This window comes from Eumetopias jubatus, unplaced genomic scaffold, assembly GCF_037043125.1.
Source record: "Eumetopias jubatus isolate StellerSeaLion01/CBP00866 unplaced genomic scaffold, mEumJub1_p1.0 scaffold_12, whole genome shotgun sequence".
Taxonomy (NCBI): Eukaryota; Metazoa; Chordata; class Mammalia; order Carnivora; family Otariidae; genus Eumetopias; species Eumetopias jubatus.
Window position 1 is genome coordinate 102215565 of NW_028274818.1, and position 27247 is coordinate 102242811.

The 27247-nt window shown below is 52.2% G+C and overlaps 1 protein-coding gene and 1 long non-coding RNA gene across 4 annotated transcripts in view; both read left to right on the forward strand.

Moving 5' to 3' along the window:
* Positions 1–27247, forward strand: part of POR (cytochrome p450 oxidoreductase) — a 61139-nt gene that overhangs the window by 18883 nt on the left and 15009 nt on the right. For all 3 annotated transcript variants that reach the window (XM_028109800.2, XM_088016654.1, XM_028109799.2), the window contains exon 2: positions 15655–15845. In XM_028109800.2, the coding sequence (XP_027965601.1) occupies positions 15667–15845 (179 nt within the window). In that variant the 5' untranslated portion in view covers positions 15655–15666. The remainder of the gene's footprint in view (positions 1–15654; positions 15846–27247) is intronic.
* LOC114214292 (uncharacterized) lies at positions 23735–27204 on the forward strand. The gene is made up of 3 exons (XR_003610395.2): positions 23735–24231; positions 26683–26842; positions 27035–27204. It is a non-coding gene; the product is annotated as an uncharacterized LOC114214292 (long non-coding RNA).

A 27247-nucleotide genomic window follows, 5' to 3' on the forward strand; every position in this document is an offset into this window, starting at 1 on the left:
TTCACGCCAGAAGACAGGTGAAGTGGGAGAGAGGTGCCATCCGTTGCCATTCTCACTGGTGGAACTTGACAAAGACTGAGCTAACCTTGTCTACAGATGGTAGACCAGTTGGGCCAAAGGGGCACTGGGCCTGGCAGGAGTTCAGAGTCCCAGCCTGTGAGGCCGGAAGAGCTGTTGCAGCACCATTTAGAGTGACTGCAGGCCTTCTGGGCTCTTCTGTGCCTGCCCTCCACCAGGCATTGTCTTCTGTCCTCCTCGCAGTAGCCTCTGGGGCCTTTGTCCCCTCCCTGCCCTCCGCCCCTTTAGTTAGAGGGACTTGTACTGCATCAGCTATAAAGTGACCCGGCCTAGACGTAAATTAAGGCTGTCCTGTTGGAAGTCAAGGTGAGCTGATCAAGGACAGTTGAAAGACATTGCGTGGGAACTCACCTTGCTCCTGTTGGCCCCAGGGGTACCAGTTGAAGGAGGGGAGCTGGTCCCTCCAGTTCCAGCTCAAGTGGAGGCAAATCTCTGGGCAAGCCCCCTGGTCTGGCAGAATTGGACAGATTCTGGGAGTTCTAGACCTCAGAACCCAAAGTTTAACTTTCCCCTTAGTAAAGGTTGGGTTTCTCCAGAGCTTTTGGGTTTCTCCAGATCGTATTCTCTTAAACTCTTAAGGAAATCGAAGAGCTTCTGGAAGTCACCTAGACTGGCTTCCACGGGCCAGAGCCGAAGTATTCTGCCATCGATGTACATTCTCGTAGCTTGAGCACACCGAGTACGCTAGGCACAAAACAGAACAGTTGTTCTTGTCTTCGTTATGCAGGATTCACCCTGCACACATTTTTTTCTTTTGTAATTCCGCCAACAGCCCTGTGCGGTAGGTAGTAATATCCCCATTTTATAAAGGAAGAAATGGAAGCTCAGAGAGGCTTTGAGATTTGTGTGTGTGTGATGTTGTCATGACGTAAGGAGTTTAAACATATCTGTTTCCAGACACCGGTGTTGGACATGATTATTGAAATGTGCTTCGCCAGGACTCCTTCCTCCCCGTGTCACCCACTGCCCTGTCTTTGATGGTCTCCCTCTGGGAAGGGCTCAGGGGGCCGAGGAGCAGCAGGTGGGGAGTGGAGTGCTAAGCGGAGGAACCCGTATGTCCCCTAGCTGTGGTCCTCAGGTTAGTGTGTGATTGTGACCCTGGGCCTGCACCGCCCCATGCACACCTTTCCCACTTTCTACCACTAGGGGTCTTATTTCCTGGGAATGGTTTCCATCCCTGAGAAGGCCTGCCTGGTCTGCACGTCCATCTTTCCAGTTTCTTCACTCTGCTCACCCTTCTGGGGCACAGGTGTCATGGCCTCCCCGGAGTGCTTACTGATTCTGGTACTTAGGGGTTGCTTTCTACTTCTTTTCCTCCCAGGCTTCTGTGAGCATGGTGCTTTATGAAGTTGCTCCCTTCGCTCCAGGTAGCGGAGGGGTCTCGTGGAGGGAAACCTCCAGAAAAATGTTGAAAATAAATTGCTTTTTTGGAAAGTAATTTAACAGCCTTCAAAATATTTATTCCTTTTGATTCAGAGATATTTCTAAGATATTTTCAGAAACTCCGTTCTAGGGAAGTAGTCAAAGGTGCACAAAGATTTATCTTGAAAAGCTATCAATAATGTTTATCATGGCGTTGTTTATAATGATGAAAATATCCAGCAAGCGATTCTTATGTTCATAGGCTAAGATAACGTTTGAGAATTTATCATGTTCACAATTTAGTACGTGAAAAAAACAGGACAAAATTATATGTAGTATAAAACCAATAATGGTAAAAAGGAATTTATGATATACATATAAAAAACTGGTAGAACAGGGGCACCTGGCTGGCTCAGTCGGTGGAGTATGCGACTCTTGATCTCAGGGTTGTGACTTTGAGCCCCACGTGGAGTGTAGAGATGACTTTAAAATCTATAAAGAAAAAAACCAAAACAAAAAACTGGTAGAAGAAAAATAACTAGTACATGTTTGGGTTACATTCTTTAACTTCATGTTTTTAAATTTAGCATATGTTTTTCAATGATCGTGTATTTTGTTTTAAAGATTTTATTTATTTGAGAGAGAGAGAGAACAAGCAGGGAGAGAGGCAGAGGGAGAGGGACAGGCTCCCCAGTGAGCAGGGAGCTGGACACGGGGCTCTATCCCGGGACCCTGAGATCATGACCTGAGGTGAAGTCAGGCGCTTAATCGACTGAGCCACCCAGGCGTCCCTGATCATGTATATTTTTAACTTCTTTTATTTTGAAATAGTTTCAGATTACAGAAAAGTTGCAAAAATCGTGAATTCTTGAATACTCTTTACTCAGTTTCCCCAAATATTAACATTTTACTATGTTTGTTTTATTCTCTCTCTCTCTCTCTATATATATATATATCTTTTTTTTTTTTTTTAGATATTTTTTTCCCTGATTTACTTGAGAATAAGTTACAGATAGGGCGCTCATTTACCCCTGAGTACTTCGGTGTTTACTTTCTAAAATTCAAGGACGTTTTCTTACAGAACCATAGTACAGTAATTCCCACCAGGAAATTCATATCAATACACTATTTTTCTGAATGTGGAGTTTATTCATATTTTGCCATTCACATCTCTTATAGCAAAAGAAAAATATTTTCTTCCTTTTTCTTTTCCTGGCCCAAGATTGCATTTAACCATAACCACTCTTCTATGCCCCAAAGCAGTTCATTATTTTCTTTATCATATTTGCCCTTGACATTTTCCAAAAAGTCAGGCCATCACTTTGTAGCATGTCCCCCAGGGTGGAATTGTCTGCTGATAAGACAGTGATAAGATTGAGATTGTGTATTTTTGGCAGAATATCACAGAAATGGCGTTGTGTCCTTTGGAGCACCATAGCAGGTGGTAGGCAATGTCACTGACCCAGGATTGGAGCCATTACCTTTGATCACTTGGTTATGGTGATGTCAGCCCGGTTGTCATCTGTAAAGTGTTGTTTTTCCCCAGGCAATCAGTAAACTTCTCATCAAACTTTGACCCACAAGTTTTAGCGCTCAAAATCCTTGCCTGAAACGGCTCTATCGCTATAGAGGTTGCCAATTGGTGATTTTCTAAGTCTTTCATTTTCTTAGTTGGTATTCTGCTGTAAGGAAGAACTCTCTTTATTCATCCAGGTATTTATTGATTCATGTATGTATTCGTATCAGTATTGACTTGTGTGCTCTCCGCTTGTCCTCATGGTTCTAATCTGTCACTCTGGGATTTATTTCAGTGCTCACAGGGTCCCAGATTTGGCTAGTGGGGACCCCTTCCAGGACCCTGTGTCCTTGTGACACGTCCCCTGTCATTCTTCCAGCCCTTCTTTCCTGGTTGGCACAGCAGAGTGATTGAGGCTCAGTCACTGCTTTTCCTGCCCTAGTTCTGGACTCCGCCATTCCTCCAAGGAGCCCTGGTTCCTTCCGGTGGAGAACGGTGTTTAGAAGCCCGGATCTGGGAGCTGGCTAGGACATACAACCCGCACGCACACGCATCGTGTGCATTGACAGCACCCATTCCTGCACACCACGCTCCTTCCCTTTCTCTCTCGCCACGTTTGTGGCTCCCTTCCTCGGTGGCAAGCTGCTGTGTATTTATTTTTAGTTTCCGAAGTAACACGTGAGTACCAGGAATACCAGCCATCTCATTAGAAAAGGACAAAGCAGAGGGCCCCTGAGACACCCATCACCCCACTCATATTGCAGACGCTCCCCTGGAGGAAGTCACTGTGGGTCACTTTCCTGGAGAAATAGATACTTTTTATTTCATTAATGGTCTCGTAATGAGAATATAACTTTTTTTTATTCAGTATGTTTTGGCAGTCTTTCAGTGCGAGTACTATAGTTCCACCTACTTATTTTTTTTTTTTAAGATTTATTCATTCATTTGAGAGAGAGAGAGAGTGTGTGTGTGTGTGTGTGTGTGTGTGTGTGGGCTGGGGGGAGAGGCAGAGGGAGAGAGAGAATCCCAAGCAGACTCCCTGCTGACTGCGGAGCCTGATGCGGAGCTCAGTTCCAGGACCCTGGGTTCACAACCTGAACTGAAATCAAGAGTCGGCCGCTTAACCACCCAGGCGCCCATAAGTTTGCATTGTTTGGAATTGAAAACCTAAGCAGCCAGGTTGGGGCCCTTCCCAGCAGTCCTGCGGTGATCGCGCCCTGCTCCTAGTGAGAGGCACAGCCCAGGAAGAGAATCACTGGACCCTGACGGCTAGGCATTTGTTTTAATATTTTTCTGATGAAGTAAATAGCACACACTCATTATTTGAAACCAAGCAAATAATACATTAAAAAGCAAGTGAGAAGAAAATTAAAATTTCCCCCCGAGCTAGTGCTCTGTGACGATCAACTCACATATCATTTTATGCATATGCGTACATTTTTTTCCATCACTGGGGCCAGAGCACATGCGCAGTTGTGTTGTGGATGCTCCCCTATGTTGCAGTGTAACTTACATGCCGTAAAAGGGCACAGACCTTCAGTGTGCAATTCAGGAAATTTGTACATGAATAGCCTCTCTGCAGCTACACCCCAGAGCAAGATACTACACATTGTCTAGCATGTCAGTAGCTTCCCTGGGATCTCCCACGCATGACCCTTGCCCCAAAGGCATATTGGCCCGTCGCCTTTTTTATATGGTCTTTGTCTGGTTTTGGTATCAGGATGATACAGGCCTCGTAAAACAAGTGGGGCGGCCCTCTGTTCTATTTTCTGAAAGGATTTGTGCAGAACTGGTGTCATGTCTTCCTCAGATGTTTGGTAGACTGTATCCGTGAAGCTGTCTGCTCCTGGAGTTTACTTCCAGTGAAGGTTTTAACTACTAATCTGAATTCTTTTAGAGGGCTCTTTCTCTTGGGTGAGCTCTGGTGGTTTGTGTCTATTAAAAATTTTATCCATGTTATCGGATGTCGGCGCCAAGTTGGTCATAATTTCCCATGTTATATTTGTAATCTGGGCAGAATCTACGCTTTCCACGCTTTCACTTCCTGTATTGGCAATTTACGCCATCTTTTCTTTTCTTTTCCTTTTTTTTTTACTCATCAGTCTGGCTGGAGGTTGATCCTATTTGAGAGCAGCGTTTTGTATCAAGAGTTATAAAAATTCAAATCTACTTAAGAATTTAAGGATTTTTTTTTCAAAAGAGAAAAGCTTTGTTTCAAGATGCTTTTCTTACTATTTAGAGTGGATGTCAGGGTGGACCTCGGAAATACAGACCCACATTTTTAATTCAGGCTCCACGACCTGCCAGCCATGTGGCCTCAGACCAACCATGTAAACCCATCGGAGCTCTGACCTCAGCGGCCAGAAGGAGGGAGCAGTAACTTGTGGTGGACCCTCATGCTGTAGGTCGCCAGCAAAGTGGGAACTTGGGAACCGCCCAGAGAGCCCTGGTTTGTTCCTCCACTCCGCTGGGGCAGGTACTTCTTCCTCTCTGTCCCCACAGCACTCTGTGAGCACTGATTTTTGCTGCATTGTTCACATTTGACCATAGTGTTGTCTCTGTTTCCTTGACCAGACAGTGAACTTCCGCACAGCGGGAGGGGTTTTCCTCATCTTTTCCCCCTTGTGCTTGTGTATATTTAAGTGATCGAGACTATTTTAATGAACAAAGAACAGGGAATTAAGTAAATAACGGTACAACAAATCAGTGGCAGCCAAAAAGGTATCATTATAAAGGACCCTCCAGCAACATGGAAAAATGTTTCACAGAATAGAATACGGCCGACCCTTGAACAACTCAGTTTTGGACTGCACAGGCCCACTTCTACGTGGATGATTGTTGATATATATACATGCGGTACTGTAAATATATTTCCTCTTCCTTATGATTTTTTAAAAGATTTCATTTATTTGAGAAAGAGACAGAGCACAGCAGGGGGAGGGGCAGAGGGAGAGGGAGAAGCAGACTCCCCCCGAGCAGGGAGCCCAACATGGGGCTGGATCCTGGGACTCTGGGATCATGACCTGAGCTGAAGGCAGATGCTTAACCAACTGAGCCATCCAGGTGCTGCCCGCCCTCCTTTTTTTAAGAGAGAGAGAGAGCAGGGAGAGGGGCAGAGGAAGAGAACCTTAAGCAGGCTCCATGCTCAGCTCAGAGCCCAACACAGGGCTCCATCTCATGACCCTGAGATCGTGACCTGAGCTGAAATCAAGAGTTGGATGTTTAAGTGACTGAGCCACCCAGGCACCCTTTCCTTATGGTTTTCTTAATGATGTTTTCTTTTTTATAGCTTATGTTACTATAAGATTCAGTATAGAATTCATACAAGGTACAAAGTGTGTTAATTGATTATTTCTGTTATTGGTAAGGCTTCCAGTCAACAGTGGGCTTGTAGTTGTAACATTTGGGGGGAATCAAAAGTTATACGTGGATTTTTGACTGTGCGGGGTGTTGGTTGCCCCTAGCCCCCGTGTTGTTCAAGGGTCAACTGTACATTTTATCTGCTTTTTTGTATGTATGTGTATGTGTGATATATTTATGTCTGGAAGAAATGAAGGAAAACTCCAGAGAGGAAACAGCCATGTGGCTCTTACCGTTTAACATAAAGCATTTGAGCAGGGAGAGGCTAGGACGGGAAGTGGTGAGGCCCCTGTGGCTGGAGGCTTTCAGTTAGAGGCTGGAATTTCTGGGCACAAATGGTCGTTGCAGCCTGGGGCGTGGAGTCCAGGATTCCTTTTCCTGTCTGTCACGGTTTACAGATTCCCAGGCTTCCCTTCGCCAGAGGAGCAGGGAAGGGACCATCCAGGGGCAGCATCTGTGTCTGTGCAGACCAAGGTGGGTGGGAAGAGGCGCAGTGCGGACCGGGCGCTGGTGTGCCTGGGGAGCCAGGAGCCTCGCTTAGCCTGAGGAGAAAGCCCCGCTCTGGGTGAAGCACACACTGTTCTTGGGACCGTTTTTTTTTTTTTAATCCAGAGAGTCAATACGTCCCCCTTCCTGCCTTTTTCAGAGCTCTGTTCTGAGCCTCCCTGTTTCTCTTCCTCTTTTGTGATCCTTAGGCTGTGCCATAGGATCCTCTGTCGCTGTGTTGGTTTCTGCCTCTACTTTCCATGGCTCTTGTTCATCGTGAACTAGAACCCTGTGTGTGTGTGTGTGTGTGTGTGTGTGTGTGTGTGTGTGTGTGTGTTTCAAAGGGTTCAGTGAAAGAGACTCAGGAACCAGGAATTAACTCAGGTCAGAGGCTTGGCACTGTCACCAACCTCAGCCAGTCCAGTTTAACGAACATACACTTGGTTGGTCTGTGTCACCGGCTCCTGGGGCGGGGGGGGTGCAGACACTCTCTCTTTCATTAAGTTACCCAGCCTTCTGTTGACACATCTCCTGTGCTGGGAGCCCTGCCTCACAGCAGCTTATTCTGTCTTCTAACCTTTGTTAGAAAGTTCTTGGACAGTGTGTAAATACCTGTCCTCCATTACCAGGGTTGATTTCTGCTGTCAGGGCCCTCTCCCTCCTCTGTTTTTTGACTACCCAAAGAAGGGATGGGCCTGTTGCCTCTGATTCTTCTTGTCTTCAGGGTAAACGTCTCCAGTTCCTGGACTGTTTCTCATGTGGCATGTTTTGGTGACCGCTCCATCCTGGGGACTCCTTCTGATTGTGTTACGTAGTCTTTGGTGCTAAGTGTGGAGCCCTTCTGTAGCTCTCCTCATGAGCCCTCAGTGTTTGGGGAAGCCATCCTGGCATTGGCCCACCCCATTCCCATTTCTGTAAAACATGGGGGAGTGTCATCGTCCTTGCTGAGGCTTGTTGTGTGAACACATGCCCTGCATGGGGAGGGTTCTGATTGCCCTTTGGGGGTTCTCATCAGCCTGTCGCTCCTTATACCTGCCGATGCTCTAGAGGCAGAGGAGACTTCAGAACTGTTCGGCCCAGAACTGGCGTAAACCAAGGCAAGTCCTCCAGCTTCCTGGGTTTCTCGTTTCCTCATTTGTATTCAAAATTAATTGAGGCAAAGGGGTAGTCAGGAGGTTAAATTGGTATGAACTTGTGTTAGAAAAGCCCAGTTCTTTCTCCAGTGTCTCACTTACTGTGACATTGCTGCCAAACACGGCACTTCTGACCCCAGATGTGCCCACAGCAGGCAATTCTGTGACACCACCTGGGTATCCTACAGTTTAGCTCAGTTCTGACATGGTCTGCCTGGAGCTGGTGTCAGATTAAGGGCTCTGTCCCACGGGACTGCTCCCCCCAGATCAGGTGCCAATCAAAAGTCCAGGTGGTCACTTGTGCTTCTGACCAATCAGCAATAAATGGGGGTTCCCCACAACACTCTCCTCGGGTTCAGTGAACTGGCTAGAGCAGCTCACACATCTAGGGAAACACTTACCTTTACCAGTTTATTAAAGGACACAGTAAAGGATACACATGAACAACCAGATGAAGAAATACATAGGGTGAGGTCTGGGAGAGGGCCTGAGTGCAGAAGCTTCTGTCCCTGCGGAGTTGCGGTGCATCGCCCTGCTGACATGTGGATGCATTCACCAACCCGGTTACTCTCTGAGCCATGTACTGTTGGGATCTTTGGGGAGGCTTCCTCAGTAGGCATGTTCAGTCATTAGCTCTACGTCCAGCCCCTCTGCCCTCTCTAGAGAACGGAACAGGCAGGGCTGAAAGTTCCACGCTGCTAACTGTGGCTTGGTCTTTCTGGTGACCATCTCCCATCCAGGAGCCCACCCAGAGCCACATTAGAACAAAAGATGCTCCCAGTGCTCTTATCACTTAGGAAATTACAAGGGTTTTGGGAGCTCTGTCCCAGCAACAGGGGGCAGAGACCAATATGTATATTTTTTGTTACCTCACAGAACTTCTGTGAAGTATGCTGTGCCCATATATTGTCCTGTGTTAACTTCTAATAGTGTTGCTAAGTCTGCCCACAAAAAGCCCTGGAGTATTTGCCAAGGGTGTAGGGGAGCTGTGGGTTTGCCCCACTTGGAGTTTGGGACAGGTGGCCACAGAGGGGGTGATAGAAACCAGCCCACGCGGCTCTCCATGCCAGCTGCAGTTTCAGTGGTCTGCTCCTGTGAGGCTTGGTCAGCTCAATTTGTGCTGAGTGATGCTGGCTCTCCTGTCTGCTTCTTGCCAAGTCATGCTTTCACGCATCCAGTTTTCCTGGCTTCCTTCCTCTTTTACATCATTGCATCAGACACAGTGCCAGTCATATGTCTCCAGACCACACCCACAAGCCCTGTTATATAGGGGGAAAGGTCATCGGCTCGGGGCACTTATTGTCTCCTGTGGAACACTGGCCTGGCATGTCCTGCCTTGGTCAAGGCCTCATGATTGTACTGACATGGTGGGTGAAGGCACTGTTGTCCAGGTTCCCACCTGTGACAGTTGTAATCATGCCATATCCCCACCCAGTTGTCCCTGGCTGCCCAGGACCCAAAGACCCCTGACATGTAGAGGGCTCCTGGGCCCTATGCACGCTGGTCTCAGTGTATTTCATAAGGCTCATCTCTTACCGAACACCCTTGCACCCACCCATACAAATGCATCCCATCTGACCACACTTGAGTCACACCCGATTCTATTACCTCTGCTCTTCCGTAGTCCTGGGCTTTGTACATGCTTCCCCTGACTTCTCTTATCTTCCTTACCTGGCTGGTGGGCCCAGGTTACTTTTCATGACTCAGCTCAGATGTTAGTCCCTGGATGCCCCTCTTTGACTGTTTTAGACCATCTTGTCTTCCCCTTCCTCAGAGCCCGATTTTTCCCCAAGGCGTTGTACCTGCTGGGACATGGTTGTGAATGACAGCAATGAGTTGGCACCCTCCATCCCCCACCCGCATGGTGGCTCTCTGATAAAAGGGAACATGTAAATAAGATTAGAGTGTAACAACATTATTCCCAGAATGTCTAGGATACAGTCACAAATCACTCACCATACTAAAAACTAGGAAATTTTCAACTTGAATGAGAAAAACCAATCAACACACTCCAACATCAAGGTGACACCTGTGTTGGAATCATACAGGATGTAAAGAAGAGCCAAACAGACATCTTAGAACGGAAAAATACCATAGTGAAAACTGAAAACTGTGAATGGCTCCATCGTAAGACTTGAAGATAGAATAGCAGAACTACCCCGATCAATGGAGAGCAACAGAGAGAAACAAGACAGAATGGAAAAAAGTGAACTGAGCCTCAGGGACTTGGGGGACCAGTCACAAAACACATTTATGTCATCGTAGTCCCAGGACAAGAGAAAGAGGGTGGGCTGAAAAGGTATTTGAAGAAACAATGGCTGAAAGTTCTCAAACCTACAGATTCAGGAAGCTGAATGAACCCTAAAAATGGAAAATCCAAAGATATCCACACCGGATGTGTCTTGGTTTGGAGGATGAACTTTGTGGGCATGCTAGCTACAGAGAAATCTGTTCCATGGCTCTCTTGATTACTGCTCTTTAGCAGCTGCCTTGGGGAGGGCCCTTCCCCTGAGCATCTCCCTGTCTCTGGAGGATAAGCTATCAGGCGCAAGCAGGCTTGGCTTCCTTGAGGCTTTTTCCTCATCTTGAAACCACTAATCCTTGGCAGACGTTTGTGAACTTGTGTAGCTGCTGTTCCCACTGCATCTGGGGGTGGATGCCACCAAGTGCCAGTGACTGCCACTGGGTGACCTGCATACCGAAGGGGCCAACTAAATCACTTGCTCGGGCTTCTTCCCTCCTAGTCGCTGCTTCAGGTGAACAGCTCACCCGTGTCAGTGCCAGGTTGTTTGATCGGTCTTGTTTACTGATCAGAAATTGTGTACAGGGGCCACCTGAGTGGCTCAGTTGGTTAAGCATCTGCCTTCCGCTCAGGTCATGATCCCAGGGCCCTGGGATCCAGCCCCACATTGGGCTCCCTGCTTAGCGGGGAGCCTGCTTCTCCCTCTCCCTCTGCTGCTCCCCCTGCTTGTGCTCTCTCTGTCTGTCAAATAAAATCTTAAAAAAAAAAAGAAATTGCATACAGTAAAGGCAAAGCCACAAGTACTTCCTAGAGGATCATTTTACCCTGCAGTGTTGGAAACCGGTCAGATGGAAAAAGGGCTCTTCTTCCTTGTTTGCCTTTTCAGAAGCACCAGAATGGGTTGCCCTTGGCCTCGGGCATCAACTGTTGAAATTCAGGAGGAATGGCTTCTCTCTTATATGTCTGCCTATTTATGTCTGTCTTTTCCTGTATGTATATTGTCTTTTATAATAAAAATGAAAGCTCTATGTACAGACCTAATTTGTAATAAAAGGTCAGATACGATCTGGTCTGTTTGGGGTTAGCAGGACCTCGTTGGCTGGTCTTTTGATCTGCCCTTTTTTCCTGGGACTAATTTTCCAGATGAGAACATGAAAGCCTGCTGCCTTTAAGAAGTTCGGCTGGAGTCCCAGCCAACTGGTGGCAGGGCCTGCTCTAGTTAAGAAATTGCTGTTTAAACACGTACATTTCATTTTTGGTTTTGTTTTGGTTTCTGTTGCTGACAAATGTTGCATTTGGCCCCCAAGAACTCTGCACTGTTCAGTATTCCTCCTTTTCACTAAATGTAGAAAGAAGAAACGACCTACAGATTAAAGACCCTTTTAGGGCAGAAAGAGTGCACAGGGCTCCCGAAGTCTCCTTGGAGTGTCTCCGACAGACTCTCTTGCGGTCACCCTGCCACATTCGATGTGGAGCACACTCTTGTCAGGCAGGACGTCCAAAATGTTCTCATCAGAATATTTCAGGCAGCAGAGGAGAGTGATTTTATACCAGACCAGGCAGAGGTGCCTCAGGACAGACTCCCAGAGGCGCCTAATTTTACCAACATGGCGGAAGTCCCAGCTGTCAAATTCCGCGTGAATTATATACCAGCTTGCGTTGCTTCACGGTTTTAACATTAGATCATGCCGCCTTCCTTTGGATGACTTGTGTCTTTGCCAAGCTGGGTTTCCAGTGGTTGTTTGGACCTAACTAGTCCATAAATGGAGCTGTTAGGTATTCCCATGGGCCTGGGGACAGGCCCATGAACCAAGAAAGTTCAGCACCATCTGTCCTCGTGGATTACCACATGGACACATTACCAGCCCCAGATTTCTCTTCAGTCTACTTGTTTTATCGGTTCATGATAACAATTTTACATTCCGTGTGTCATAATATATTCATTGACTCCTTCCATCCATTCCATGGGGAGTTATCGAGCATTAGATGGTGTGCCAAGTTCCGTGCCAGGAAAGTAGGACCCGTGGGAGTGACAGTCAAGCTGAGGTCGTCAGACCCCAGGTCTGAAGCAGGAAGCAACGAGAGGAAAAGCAGCTCGGGCACGTGTAGAGGCACTGGGGCAGCGGTGCAGAGGCTTAGGCTGGGGAGATGGATGGGCGTCTGTGTGAGCTGCAATGTGAAACCAGTGGCTCAGGATGAAAATCGTGGTTTAACAGTTCGTTCACCGCTTCAGCCCCCAGGCACGCTGCTCCTGTCCTCGGACGGGAAGCGTAGGGGTAAGGATTTTCCTTGACTTCCTTCTTGCCAGTCCTCCCTTTCCACCATGTTCCAGACACAGAGGTACCTACGATACTGTTCTTCGTTCAGGAGCCCGTAGCAGTGCAGGGGAGAGCCCCGTGTCCGATAACTCATCCTACTTAGATGGGTATGGAACCCAGCCCTCCTCTGGGAAGCAGGGTCCCCTTTCTAGTTTTCACTCGAGTGAACTGCTTACCGCCTGGGAGCCTTCCGTTCCCTACTGTAGAAGGAGGCCTCAGATAAAATGGTCGCTGGGTCCTTTCTGTTGCTCCTCTGTGACTCTTGTCCGAAGTTTTATGCCTCGCAGTGCTTTTGAGACCCCCGAGTGCTGGCACTATCCCCCATTCTGTGGGGCCTCGGGGCCGGAGCCCCACCCTGACTTGCTGCAGGGAGTCAGCATCCCAGGGGGCAGCGCCTGGGCATTTCCATGAGGTGCAAGAATGAGTGGGGTCCTTACTCTGAGCTTGAGGAGAGTGGCCTGGATGCTGAAGGAAGCAGTAAGTGCAGGTATCAGAGACAGAACCAGACTGAAGGAGAGTGAACATAGCCTCACAGACTGTGGTAATGATGTATCGTGTTGTGCTTTGTGGCTGATAAAACCACTTGGTAATTCATGTGCCAGGCGTTGCCAAGCCACCCTCTCTAGAATCACATGTTCATTTATTCAACAGGTTGACATTAGGTGCTCCTCATCTGTCAGGCTGTGAACAAAGTGAAGTCCTTGCTCTTGTGGGCTTACCCTGCAGTCAGGGAGATGGCCGGTGGGAAGGATGTATGATGTAATGCTAGGCAGTGATCCGTGCTGTGAGTGGGCTCGGGGAGGGAGAAGGACTAGAAACTATACTGAGGAAGAGTCTCCCTGAGGTGGTGACAACATGCGTGCCGAGACCTAAATGAAGTGGGGGAGAGAACCCTACAGATAACTAGAGGAACGGAGTCCAGGCCACAGCATTAACACGTGCAAAGGCCCTGGGGCAGGAGCAGACCTGGAGGCTTGAGGGGTAGCAGGGAGACTGTGTGACTGGTGAGGAATGAGGAAAGGTGAGGGGCCAGACACTGTGGAGCCTAGTGGCCAGCTAAGGCCTTCGGATTTTGTGCTAAGTAGGACATGAAGCCATCTGAGGGTTTGCTTAAGGACATGATCTGGCTTTTTAAAAAGGCTCCCTGGGGCTACTCTGTGAAGCTGGCCCCTTGGGCGTCTGTGGCAGTGGCCTAGGTGGCTGGAACCAAACGTGGGGCGAGTGGGACTGTGTGCATCCCCTGTTCTGCAGCACACCGTCCCTGTGAAACCCCCCGCGGAACCACTTTCTCAGGTGGTACGGGCAGCTCACGTATGCGTCAGGAAGTAGTCATTGGTCATTTCTCTTCGTGGCCGTGAGTCTCCCCCCCAGTAAAGTAAGGGGGCTGGGTGACCTGGCCGGAGCGAGAAGGGCAGTGGGACAGGGAGCGGATGTTGGCTGGCTGCTACTCCGTGGGGGGTGCCAGGGGCGGGGGGGGGGCGCTTTCCTGCGTCAGCCGCGCCCCGAGGGTCTGCATGGCATGACTCTGTGGGCGGGGTCCTCTTCCACATGGACCACGCTTGTGGGCGTGCCAGGCGACCCTGGCAGGGTTGGATGGAAGACACGCCGAGCGAACGCTGAAGAGATAATCAACGTGCGCGAGTTCATCCTTAAATAATCTAGTGCTCGGTGTGGGTACTAGAGTTAAATTTGTCCTGTAGTGTCACATGGCAGAGAGGATGCGTTGAGATTATCACAGGGACTCAGCCATTAGAAAAGCACTTTGAGTGAATGAGAAAGTAGAGGGCCAAGCTCGAGGGTCCGCTCCGAGCAGGCCGATGCCCCGCAGGCCCTAGGAGGGCAGAGCTGGTTCCTGGGGGCCCTTGGATGCAAGGGCAGCTGTGGGAGGGGCGTGCCCTGGTGTCTCCCAGAGGCAGGGACAGTGAACGGAAGTCAGACGTGAGGCAATCTCCTGTGCCTGAGCTGCTGAGATACGACTAAGGCTTTCCCCACCGAGGCTGGGAGCCACAGTCGTGGTGGAAACAGCCGGCTTGGTAATAGCGGGGGATTGCAAAATGGAGCGACGCGCCTTGCAGAGCCGAGCCCGGCCTCGTCAAGTGCAGAAGTGCACTGCTGGGGTTGTAGGTACTCCCCGCTGACTTCGTGGACTCAGATCTGCTTCCCTGCCGGGTTTCAGTGGTGGAAGCACCAACTGGGCATCTTTCAAGGGAACGCACGAGGTTGGGGTGCTGGGGGTCCTCAGTGGTTCACCAGGACTCACAGAACTCAGAAAAGCTCTTTTATGGTGTATCACGGCAGGATACAGACCGAAACCAGCAAGGGAAAAGGCTTCGCAGGGCTGAGTCTGGGAGAGATGAGGCACGAGCTTCCACCTGTCTTTGCCCACTGGAGTCACGGAGGCTCAGCGCTCACGGCAGCCGTGCCTGGCCACGTGTATGAAGAATTACTGGGGAGCTCACTGCTGCCCTGGTGTGCAGGGCTTGTACTGGGAGTCAGCCTTGCAGGCGTGGGGTGCCGCGTCTCTAACCTTATCTGCTCGGTCTCCAGCACCCCGGAAGTCAAACCCATGCGATGTGATTCGGAGCCCTAGGCGTTTGTCCTGAATGACATGGTTAGCGTAAACCATCCCCGTGGCCCAGGGTCTCAGGTATACAGACACTCATCAGGCGGCGTATTGCCTGGCTCAGAAGGGATTTCCCAGGAGCCATCCAAGGGCCAGTCCTGAAGGCCTTTGGGAGGGGCAGGGCTTGGGGCAGCCGAGGCCTGTTGCACAGTTGAGGAAAAGACTTGCCTCCGGGTGGCCCCCGCTCTTGTGTGGAACCAAGCCTTCCAAGCCCTTGTGGGGCTGGAGGGTGTTCGGTGGTACCGGGAACCTGTGGCTTCTGTTCTCTGTGTTTGCAGGGGGCCCAGTCCCAGCTCCAGCGGTAGGACCCCTCTGGACACCGTGGTGCCGTTCGCTACTTTAGTTTCGGTCCAAGGCTGTAGCTGTCTTAGAGGGACCAGCGGCCATGTGCGGGGCCACCAGCTCTTGCCCCCGGTGCTTTGCTTATTGCTGCCCCCCCTTGGGGCCTAGAGACCCTGGCTGGAGCTTCTGGGGCTCAGGTGCTCGCCCGCAGGCCTCAGGCAGACCCTGCTCATCCCTGTCCTTTCTCCCTGCAGTTTCCTGTCAACATGGGGGACTCCCGCATGGATGCCGGCGCCACCGTATCGGAGACTGTGGCCGAAGAAGTGTCTCTTCTCAGCATGACGGACATGATTCTGTTTTCCCTCATTGTGGGCCTCCTGACCTATTGGTTCTTCTTCAGAAAGAAAAAAGACGAAGTCCCAGAGTTCACCAAAATTCAACCAGTGTAAGTGACCCCCCTCAGGGCCCCTCTCTCAACCTTCCAGAGCCCGCCCGTCAGTCCTGGCGGGGCCCCACCCGTGGGCCCGGGTCAGGAGGGAGCCAGGCGAGAGAGGTGCAGGCTTCCTTGCGGCCCTTTGGGTCGAATCGTGGGTGGTGCCTTCTTGGTGGCCTGGGCTTCACATCTCCCTTAACCCCTTGTGTGTCCACAGCACGTGGGGGTTCACGAGGTTCTTTCGGGGCCGTTTCTTGTTCGCGTTTCTCGATGGAACCTCACAGGGACCGTTCAGAGTCGAAGGCACCGTTCCACGGGTAGATCATCTGAAGCTCGGGGGCATTAAAGGTCGTCAGCTCCCGCCAGCACCCAGTTAATATTTCACTCCAGGCCTGTGATCTTGTCTCACGAAGTGAGGGGGTGGAGAGGTGCTGTGCTGTTTGCACGGGCCACACACAGGGATGCAGATAATCGCTTCAGTCCCGTGGCCTCACTGACGTGGGCAGGATGGCACTTTGGCCCTAAGGCATCTTTGTCACCTCACGCTTCCCAGTGGCCCTAGCGGCCTCAAGCTAAGGGCTCTAGGAGAGACAGTGGAGGAGGAGAACTGTTTTTCTGCTCTCCTTGAGACCCACACTAAACAGTTCTGTGCCCGGATGTGTGGAGAGTTCTCTCCCACCCACCGGACACTGCCGGGTGTGACACTGTCCGCCTGGAGTTAGCCTCGGATCCCACGGGTAAGCCCCCCCGCCACTGGTCACAAATCCCAGTGTCACCAGTTATAAATCAGAAGTTGCCAGAACCCCCTCCTCAGGTTTGATTCATTGGCTAGAGTGGCTCACAGAGCTCAGGAGAGCTGTTTACTTACTAGGTTATGGGTTTATTATAAAGGATGTAAGTCAGGAACAGCGAGATGGAAGAGGTGCAGGGGACAAGGCATGGGGGGCTGTGTTGCTTCAAGCACCCCCAAGGAAGTGCTCAGCACGCTGAAGCCCAAAGGTCTCGAAACCCCGTGCTCTTGGTTTTTTTACAGAGACATCATTACATCAGTGCAGGAATGACTGATGAAATCATCTGCCCTTGGGGATTCATTCACCTTCTGCCCTTCTCCCCTCCCCGGAGGTCAGGGGCCAGCCTGTCACATGGTTGGTTCACCTTCCAACCAGCCCTGCCCTTAGGGGCTTTCCAGGAATCACTTTATTAACATAAACTCCAGTGTGGCTGAAGGGGGCTGGTTCTGAGGAACGGGAGACACCTTCGTTGCTCGTATCACTTAGGAAATGCCCAGGGTTTTAGGAGCTCTGTGGCAGAAAGGGTACGAAGACCAAATATGTATTTATTATAAGTCACAATGTCACAGACAGTGTCCAGCTTGACTTTACTCACTTTAACATTGTTTTTTTACTTTACTAATTTTTTTTTAAACCTTCCCTAAAGCTTCCTTGGAAGAAGGTTTAAGTAAAAAGGCGAATTAGTTGAAAGAAAGTTTAAGAGCGCACCTGGTTTTTGGATATAAAAAAAGGACATTGTGACAAAGTGATGAAACCACTGTCCCCCCCAAGCCTGAGTTCTGAATCATTCCTGCAACCAAGTCACTTTGTCACATTTACTGTTGCCTGTGTTTTACCCAAACTCCTACCCCAGAGGCCTGCCAGCAGGTTTGGGGTGCTGGGGGAGGTCCCGTGCTGAGAGCCACAAGGCCTGGGCCTGCCCTCAGGGGGCACCCCTAGTCCCGCCCAGAGCCAGTCCCAGGTGCAGGCCCTGGGGCCCCTCGGGCCAGAAATCCCCAGGCTGGGCACTCAGGGTCCCATGGGCTCCAAATTCCCTGTTCCAGCTGTGGTAACCATTGCCTCTCCCAGAAAAGTTTTACGGTCTTCAAATGTCACAGCCTATACTCAGAGAACACAGTCCTCGTACCACGGACAGGACAGTCATTTTACATTTTCGAAAGCTCAGCAAATACCTCCCGAGGCCCCGCTCTGCCCCAGGTAGCCAGGAACAAAATAGAGGAAGTCCCCGCGTTCATCAAGCTCACAGTCTGTCGCTGGGCGGGGCCTGGGCTAGACCCTCCCTTCGCCCTGCCTCAGTTTTCCCGTCTGCTGAATGGAGACAATGACCCCATCCCCTGGGGCTCGTGTGGGCATAAGGTGAGGCGACAGTGATGTCCCCTAGCGCATTCCTGGTGCCAGTGGCTGCAGCGTGTGTCAGAGTGTATTTTGTGTCGAGCTCTGTGCTGGGCACTGCAAGAAGACAAAGGTGGCATTGACGTGAAAGAAAATGCGCAGTCAGGACATTGAGGGTACTTTGTACAAATGCTCTAGGAAATGCGCTCGTGTGCATTGTCTGATCAGGACCTCTGCCACAGCCCCAGGCAGACAGGGAGACACAGCCTCTGGGAACTTGAAGATAGAGGGACCGGAAGGTGTGCCGAGGGGGGTTGGTGTTGAGCAGGTTCTAGAAGGTGCTGTCACGCCCCAAGGCTTGGAGGGCTTTGCCCGCAGAGGGCCAGAGGCAGAATGGAAGGACCGGCTGGCCCACAGGATTCCAGCCTCTTGTGCTGCGGCTGGCCCACGTGCCTTCCTGGTGTGGAAAGTATTTGGGAGGAGAAAAGTGTGGTACACAAGGTAAGGGACCAGTGACCAGGTCCCCGTTTCCAGTGGCCCCGAGTTTGCTCATCTGGAAAGTGGAGGTATCCCCCGCACACCCGTGCCCTGAGTGCATGGGCCTTCCGCAGAGGACCCCTTCCCAGTGCCGTGGGTCCAGACCCCAGAGTTGGGAGACGAAGGTTCGAGTCCTGCCTCTACTGCTGAGTAGTCGTGCGACGTTCAATCTTTCCAAGTCCATGCCCTTGGCTCTTAATGGAGGTCATAACTGTCCTTATGTCCTGGGCTGTAAAACTGAAACGCTCTAATCGTAATCATCCGTGAGTGCTTTGCCCAGGTCCGGGTGCAAATGGCCGCGGCCCCGCCCCCGAATGACGTGTATTGTCTTTATCCTTACTATTAATATCCTGTCCAGTCTCACCAGAGCCCTTCAAGGAAGGCTTTATAGCCCCGCTTTGCGGATGAGCATACTGAGACGCCAGTGACCGAGGACCAGGTCACCTAACTTACAGGGAGCAGAGCCGGTCATCCAGCCAGACCTGCAGACTCCACAAGCCACGCTTCCCCCTTCACCGCGATGCCCTCGGCATCTTAAGATGGTGCCAGTGCCCTATTTCACACCTGAGAAAACAGACTCCGAGAGGTCACTCAGCTGGCCCCCCAGGGCCATAAGCCTGGCCCTCCTGCTGTAAATCCCACAGCTCTGTCCCTGGCCACTTCGTTCTCCAGCCAGTGCAGGTGGTCTCTGCCGCAGCACAGAGCCTCCGCGGCCCCCAGCTCAGTGGGAAGTCACAAGGCTTAGTGTGGGGACTGTGCATGGCCCTGGGCTGCATGGCTCACATGGTGAGGCAGGATGGAAGGACCGGCTGGCCCACGTGTCTTCCTGGTGTGGGAAGTATTTTGGGGGAGTCCGGGGGGTGCAGACAAGGCAGTCAGAGCCTGATCAGCAGGGCCGCACGTGGGCTGCATGGGGGATGGACAGGGATGGGTGGAGGGCCGTCGGGAGGAGAGTGGAGGGGGCGCTGCAGGAAGCGGGCCCGAGAGAGATGGTGAGGCTCCGAGAAGGGAGCCCTGGGGCTGGCCCAGGGAAGGCACAGCCGATGGGACACGGGGGCCTGGGCGGGAAGAGCCGGGAGGGCCGGCGGGAGTCTGCGCAAGGCAGGCTTGGGAATTGGGGAGACTGAGGATGCCTCTGGGAGTAGCTGGGTGGGGCAAGGGAGCCGAGCAAAACCCGAAGGTAAGAGATTTGGACCCTTTGCAAGCATCGGGGGATGGGGTGACTAGAGAAGAGAGGGGCCAGGCTACTAGAAGGAAGACCGTGGCTTTTTTTTTTTTTTTTTTTTTTTAAGGCTTTTGTTTTTTGTGTTAAGGCTGAGTGAGCTGTGGTTAGCAGGGTTAGGCCACCCGCCACTCCTTTGTCTGTCTGGTCCCCATGGCCAGCAGGGGAGATGAGCAGGAGACCAGGGAGGGTCAGAGGGAAGGTCAGTTCTGGAAGGACTGCTTTGTTTTTGTTCAAAGTCACCTTTCTGCTGAAGTGTATATAATGCACAGACATAAAAGTACGCACGGCTTGATGGACATGTCACCAAAATGGACCCCACAGTATCTGTGTCACAGAGCACGTGCTCTGAGGTATATGTGACGTTCTTTGGTCTCATTTGGGTTTCCATTATGTGAATAGCCGTAATTTCTTCATCCTGATAATGACAGACATTCCGACGGGTTCCAGTCGGGAGAACACTTACAAACGGTGCTCTGCGTGAACATTCTAGTGGGCGTGTTTGGTTCCTGTACGGACATGTTTCTGTTCCGTGTGTGCCGTGACTCAGAGCTGGCGAGGTGTGGGGCAGGTTTGGATTCAGCTCCGGTGGATCCTCCTGAACGGTTTCCCAACGTGTCTGGCCCAGTGTCTGGCCCGCCGCCGGCATGGCCCATCCTCACCCTTGTTTTTGTCAACTTTTTTATTGTAGCCATTTGAACAGGCATGTGGTGGCATTCTGTCTTGATTTGCAGTTCTGTGAAGACCCGTGACCTTGTCATATGTTTTACTGGACATTCACAAACCTTTGGTGAAGGTCTGTTCAAGAATTTGCCCATCGCTCCCCCTGGGTTATGGGCCCCGTTGATTTGTCAGGGTTCTTTATATTCTAGATATGAGGCCTTTGTTAGAGCAACATACTGTAAATACCGTCTCCCTCCCGTAACTTGCCTCCTTACCCTCTTATTCATGTCTTTTGATGATCAGAAGTACTTGACTTGGGGCGCCTGGGTGGCTCAGTTGGTTAAGCGACTGCCTTCGGCTCAGGTCATGATCCTGGAGTCCGGGGATCGAGTCCCACATCAGGCTCCCTGCTCAGTGGGGAGTCTGCTTCTCCCTCTGACCCTCTTCCCTCTCATGCTCTCTGTCTCTCATTCTCTCTCTCTCAAATAAATAAATAAAATCTTTAAAAAAAAAAAAAGTACTTACACTTAGTCCAATTCCTCAACCTTTCGGTTGACCTTTAAACCTTTACGGTTGATATTTTTCTGTCCAGGTTAAGAATTCTTAACATCCCAAGGTCAGAAAGATGTTCTTTTTATGTTTTCTTCTAAAAGCTTCCTTGAGGGCCATCTGGGTGGCTCAGTCAGTTAAGCATCCGACTCTTCTTTTCGGCTCAGGTCATGATCTCCAGGTCGTGAGATCAAGCCGCAGAGTCGGGCTCCACGCTCAGTGGGGGGTCTGCTTCTCCCTCTCCCTCCGCCCCTCCCCCTGCTCTCTCTCTTTCTCTCTAAAATAAATAAATCTTTTTTATTTTTTTTTTAATTTTTTAATTTGTTTTAAAGACTTTATTTGAGAGACAGAGAGGGAGGAAGGGAGGGAGAGAGGGAGAGAGAACGCACAAGCAGGGGAAGGGCAGAGGGAGAAGCAGACTCCTCGCTGAGCAGGGAGCCAGATGTGGGACTCGATCCCAGGCTCCCAGGATCATGACCCGAGCCACAGGCAGATGCTTAACCGACTGAACCACCCAGGCGTCCCTTTGGTATAGCTTTTAAACTTAGACCTCTGTCCAGCTGACATTGACTTGGCATTGGCCGGTTGTGTGTGGCGCTTCAAGGTTCATTTTGTCCCCCGTGGGCATCCATCCACTGGACCCAGCACCAGGTATTGAAAAAGGCCCTTGTCTTCCCACTGCCCTTCAGCATCACTGTTGATATAAATCAGGGAACCGTGATTGACCTGCAAAATGCGGGTCGGTTTCTAGACTGTTTTGTCCCTTTGATCTGCTTTTTTGTCCCTTCGTCAGTACCGCACTATTCTATTTTCTGTGCTTTCGTAGTCACTCTTGACTTTATATCTGGTAGGCCACGTCCTCCAGCTTTGTTTTTTTAGGATCCGCTTGGCTTCTTTGGGCCCTTGACATTTCCGTGTAACTTTTAGAACCAGCTTGTCAATGTCCACCAAAACCAAAGAGGGAATAAAACCAGCCCTGCTGGATTTTAGTTGGGATTGGATCACATCTGTAAGTTAATTGGCACCTTACAATATGGAGTCTTCTGGTCCACGAACACGGTTGTACGCCCTGGGGAGGCCTTTTGAACTGTTTGTAATAGCAATTAAAGGCTTGTTAAAGAGAGCAGCTCATTCTCTTAATGATGCTGGTAGTAATTCCGAAAGTGGCTCTTTCCTGTCCACTCCCACTTAGTCCTCAGCCTCCACCCAGCTTGTGCCCCTGGACAGAACGTTCCAGGGTGGCTCCTGGTCAAAGACCACCAGGGTATGATGGTTCCCACAGGAGTCCGAAGCCCCAGGGGCCCCGCTGCCCCCTCTTTGCGTGGAGCACCTGTCTTGTCGGATGGGCATTTGTATTTCTGCCTCCCCTTGGGCACCTCCCCTGTGTGGGACCCTCGCGTGGGACATTCGGAGAACGGCTGTTATTAGTCAGCACTAAGCCTGTTCCCGCGGCTGCCTCTGGGGCGGACTGGCCCACAGGCTGGCCTTGGCTTACACGGGGGTTTTAGATCTTTAAATTAGAACATTGTTTTAAATGAGAACATTTAGGGGCGCCTGACTGACTCAGTCAGTTAAGCGTCCGACTCTTGATTCCTGCTCAGGTCATGATCTCAGGATCATGAGATCGAGCCCTGCATCAGGCTCCGCACTGGTCGTGGAGCCTGCTTAGGATTCTCTCTCTCCCCCTCTCTCTCTGCCCCTCCCCCCCCAAAAATAAATTAGAACATGGCAAAGGCTGGTACATAAAATCCAGACTTATAGCTTCTCTTGAAGGAAAAAAAAAGAAATCAGAGGGTCTGGGCCCCCGCTGAGGCCTGGCAGCAGTGTGCAGCTGAACAGGGCCACCCTTGTAGGGGGGCCTGCACCCAGCCCGGGCCGCTGGACTCTTCTGCTCTGTTGGAGGTGAGGAGCGCCGTGGTGCCCCCACGCATACCTCGGCTTCACGTCTGGCGCCTGAGAGTGCCTTAAAGAGAAACAAAGCTTTTTACTGTGGAACATTTCAAACAAACCCCAAAGCACAGAGCACAAAAGAGTGAACTCAAGCATCAGCCCCGATCACCCGGCGTAAACAGCCTTCCACCCGTATGGAGTCATGTTTCCTCCCCTCCCCACTGCTCCTGGCTTATCTGAGAACCATCATATTTCAGAAGTAGTCATGCCATCCATGTGAAATCTGAATAAAGGAATCATGATTTCGTAGCAGATTTGGAGATCTTTCATATGGAATTGTATGGAATGTTAAAATAGTCCAGCCTTCTAAAATTCAAGGGCCTCCTTTTTGAACGCAGCTCGGGGCTGTCCAGCCTCAAGCTTCCGGATCCTCAGACACTCAGTAGCATTTGTTGATAGTTCCTGATTAACTGATAGATTTTTTTTAACACTTTTTTTTTTTAAATTCAGGATCTAAGCAAGACGGTAGTTGATAAATAAATCTTGTAAGACTCTGTTGGGGGGTCAGATATGTCGGGTGTAATTTACCTGCAGCAAAACCCGCCTTTTTAAAGTATGCAGTTCGGGGTGCCTGGGTGGCTCAGTCAGTTAAGCATCCGACTCTTGATCTCAGCTCCCGGCTTGATCTCAGGGTCGTGAGTTCAAACCCCATGTTGGGCTCCACGTGGGGTATGGAGCCTACTTAAAAAAAAAAAAAAAAAAGTGCCGTTTGGTGAATTCTGCCAGAGATATGTGGTTGTATAACCAGTGTTACAGTCAAGACGTACAACATTCCCCGTGTCCCTGTGCAGTGAACACCCACCCACCCTGCACCCCGCCAAGTGACCATGATCTTATTTCTGTCCCTGTAGTTTTGCCTTTTCCCAAATGTCATGCGAATGGAATGACACAGCTACAGCCGTTGGTGCCTGGCCTCTCCTCCTTAACGTGACAGGAAGTCTCTCGCTGGATGGGCTGCCCCTCCATCCCGGGTGTCTCCCTGCAGCGTTTTTGTTCCAGAAACCAGATCGTCTGTTTCACAGTTTCCCACAGTCTGGATTTTGCTGGTGGCATCCCACTGGGGCTTGCTTCTGAAAAGCCACAGAGGAGCTCATTTTCCCGCGTGACCTTCATCCTGGGGCTTGCTCTCCACCGAAGGGCCGGGAAAGCCACGAGTCAAGGCTGCCAGCCTCATGCCCATCCGTCTGCCTCTTTGGAGCGCCGGCAGATGGAAAGAAGGCCAGAGTTCTTCCATGTCCAGTCCAGGGTCACTCTCTCTGTAGAGAGGTGCTGGGCTCTGCCGAACGTGAAAACAGGCTCACACGAGCTGGACAAAGAGGCAGGCACGGGGGAGAGGCCTCTGCGGACGTGGAGGGTGAGCAGTGCCCGAAACCTCCCACCGTCAGGGGAAGTGGTGGGAGAAGGGGCTCGGGGTATTCTCACCGCCCCCTCGAGCGCAGGGCTGGGTTGTCCACTGCCGCCTGACCGTGAAGGACTTCACTGCCTCTCCTTCCTCCGTCCTCTGCTGAGATCGGAGTGGTTTTGCCGTTCGATCTAGTGCCTGCAGCTCTGAAGGTGGCCTGTCTGCCAAGCTGGGCGTCCGTGGACCCCTGGGCATCGCTGGGCCTCACCCAGGGCTCGCTGCTGCTCACTCCATTTCCATGCCAGGCAGTGTCCCCGGGGGCTCCGCGCATTGGGGAGCAATGAGTGTTTCTAGAGACGGTGGGAATGCAGAAGAGGGTCACCCCTCCCCTTGTGTCAGGATTGAGGTGCCCCCAAACTGAGTTTGGGGAGCTAAGTAGAAAGCGGGCCCACAGCACAGACGCAGCCGGGGCACACAGAGCAGAAGCACGTGCAGAAGCTCAGGGTGAGGACTGGCAGGGCGGCTCTGGGAGAGGCGTCACCACGGGAGGTCACCAAGGGAGTCTGTTGTCAGGAAGGGAGTTGAGGGTCACCGAGGGAACTGGGGGTCACTGCCCGGGGGTCTGCAGGGCTGGAAGGGCGAAGCCAGCATGCTGCCCCGTGCTGTTGGGAAGGCAGGGCCACCTGGGCCATGCACGGCAGGTGTAGAGTCCTGGTCTGCATGCTGGGGAATATAGGAGGGTGTCCCTGAGGGAAACCGTAACCCCTGAGCGTCACAGCACCCCACACGTTGGGGGCCGAGGAGCCCTGGACATTGCTGGGAAGGACCATGAGGTGCTCTCTGAGCGTGTCCGGGGACTCCGGTGAGCCGGGCTCAGCCTCACAGGGTGGGATAGGGGAGGCACAGCCTGCTCTGCTCATGGGGCGGTCGTGACCTGCCACGGCTCTGGGCTTTCGTGGCCCGGAGTTGGCTTCCTGCCCCCCTCCCCCCACCATACCCCAATCCTCGCTGTCCTTGGCTGTGAAATGGGGGTAGAGAGGATTAAATGAAATACAATATAGAGCTCCTTGAATACTAGCTGGCATACAGTAGGCAATAAGTCGGAGTTCCCGTTCCATGTTTTGGCTTTGACCCGTGGCCTCCCACCTGCCAGAGGCCCCGTCCCCACTGGGTGCACCACTACTGGTCCGTTCTTGTCCCCGTAGGCGAGAGGGCCGCTGGGTCGTATGTAAGCTCCAACACATCACGTTGTTTTCATCAAAGGCAGCTCTTGCAAACCGTTCGCTTTCAGCCTCGGGGCCCGGGGAACTGCCCCGCCTGCGGTAGAGAAATCTGGGCCCCGTCCTGGAGCCCGTGCCAGCCAGCCTGACCCCGGCGCTGCCCGGCACGTGGCAGCTCAGAGCTCCCCACTCTCCAGTCGTGGGCACCTCGCCCCCGGGGAGCAGAGACTCTGCCTCCACACCGGGCTCTGGAAGGCAGCCGTTCCCCAGCAGCTGCCCCCTGGCTCGCCAAGGGCAGGGAAAGTCTCAGGAGACATCCGCCCCGTAGAGAATTGCACTAGAGTTGGGAGTTTCGTGAACTCTGCGCACTGCCCGGGAGTAGGGATGAAATGAATCACCACCTGGACAGCTGGGTTCGTCCCCTGCCAAGTGACTCAGTGCTTTCGTCCGCCCTCTCTCTCGTCCTCCCCACTGGGTGGCCTGCAGATGATGTCTGAGGCCCGAACCAGAGAGACTCCTGCTCCCAGTTTAGGAGTGGAAAGCCCTAACTGGACCCGCATGGTCACTGGGCTCCGAGCCTGAGCCCTCTGCAGCCTCCTCAGCTGGCTCTTTGTACTCAGGGTGCCTCGGAAGGGCCGCCCCTCGGGGGGCAATGTTTTAGCAGCGAATGTGGGGCCCGCCGTGCGGGGTGCCTGCCCCCCCGCACAGTGGGAGGGCACGATGTGGTCTCTCTGCACACAGGCTGCTGCCAGGTGACACAGGCCCGGGGGCTGGGGCTCCGTTGCCCACAGCTCTTTTGTGGCGGGGAAGACGGGAACCAGAGCTAATTTAATAGGGTCCTGAGGCGCCCTGGCAGCGGGATGGATGCGGCTTCCTTTGTGGAGAGTCAGCCCTGCCATAGCAACCTGCCTTCTAGTGTCTAGAAGAGCTGTATTCAGCCTCATGACTCCCCCCCCCCTTTTTTTTCAGTTGGGAAGGGGGGAGGAAGTAGGGAGAAAGGGCTCCGATATAAGCAGTTACCAAGGAGACCCGAGTCGGGGTTGGAAAGGTTTTCTCCTTCCCTCGGTCCATACAGGCGGAGGAGGGGCGGGTGCCCAAACGCGGGGGATCGCGGGAGGTCCCGGGCTGTAGTGGTGAGTCCTCCCTGCGCCCGTGGGGACGGGTGCAGGCCAGGGCTCGGCAGAGGCTCCAGCAGGGCTGGGGTGTCCAGGGCACTCTCCAAGCTCACGGCCCGCCCCGCCAGCACTGCGGAGGGATGGACAGAGCCCGAGTTCCTGGCCGCTGGCTCCCTGCCCGTTTCCGGGAGACGGCCGGAACCTGCCTTCTCCCTTAAGTCCTGGGGTCGGGAGAGAAGCCATGGGGTGCACGTACTCCTCTCCGCGGGACGAGCCCAGCCTGAGAAGGTCAGTTCCAGACGTGTCCCTGCGGCGGCCCGCGCCGATGCACCTCGGGAGGGGGCCCCCGCCTGGGCAGGCTTGCCCTGGAGGCATGAAGAGGGTGCCCTGTGGAGTTGACCAGCAGAGTCAGGCGGTTCCCCGGGGGGGCCCACCGGGTGCATGGGACCACTGGTCTCTTGCTTGGGTCCCGGTTTGCAGGCTGCATTCCCTGCCTCCGAAGGAAGGCCCCAGTGGCCGGCTCCCCAACCTGGGAAAGAGCGGGCTCCAGGCACACAGCCCAGTGTGGAGCTGTCCGGCGGGGTCGGGCCGGTTGAGGGCACTCAGGTGTGGACCCACGTGGACGGAGCAGGTGAGTTCTCCCGCCCCGAGGCTGGCAGCCGGGCTTTGTGGCGGTGGCAGTGGGGGTGGGGT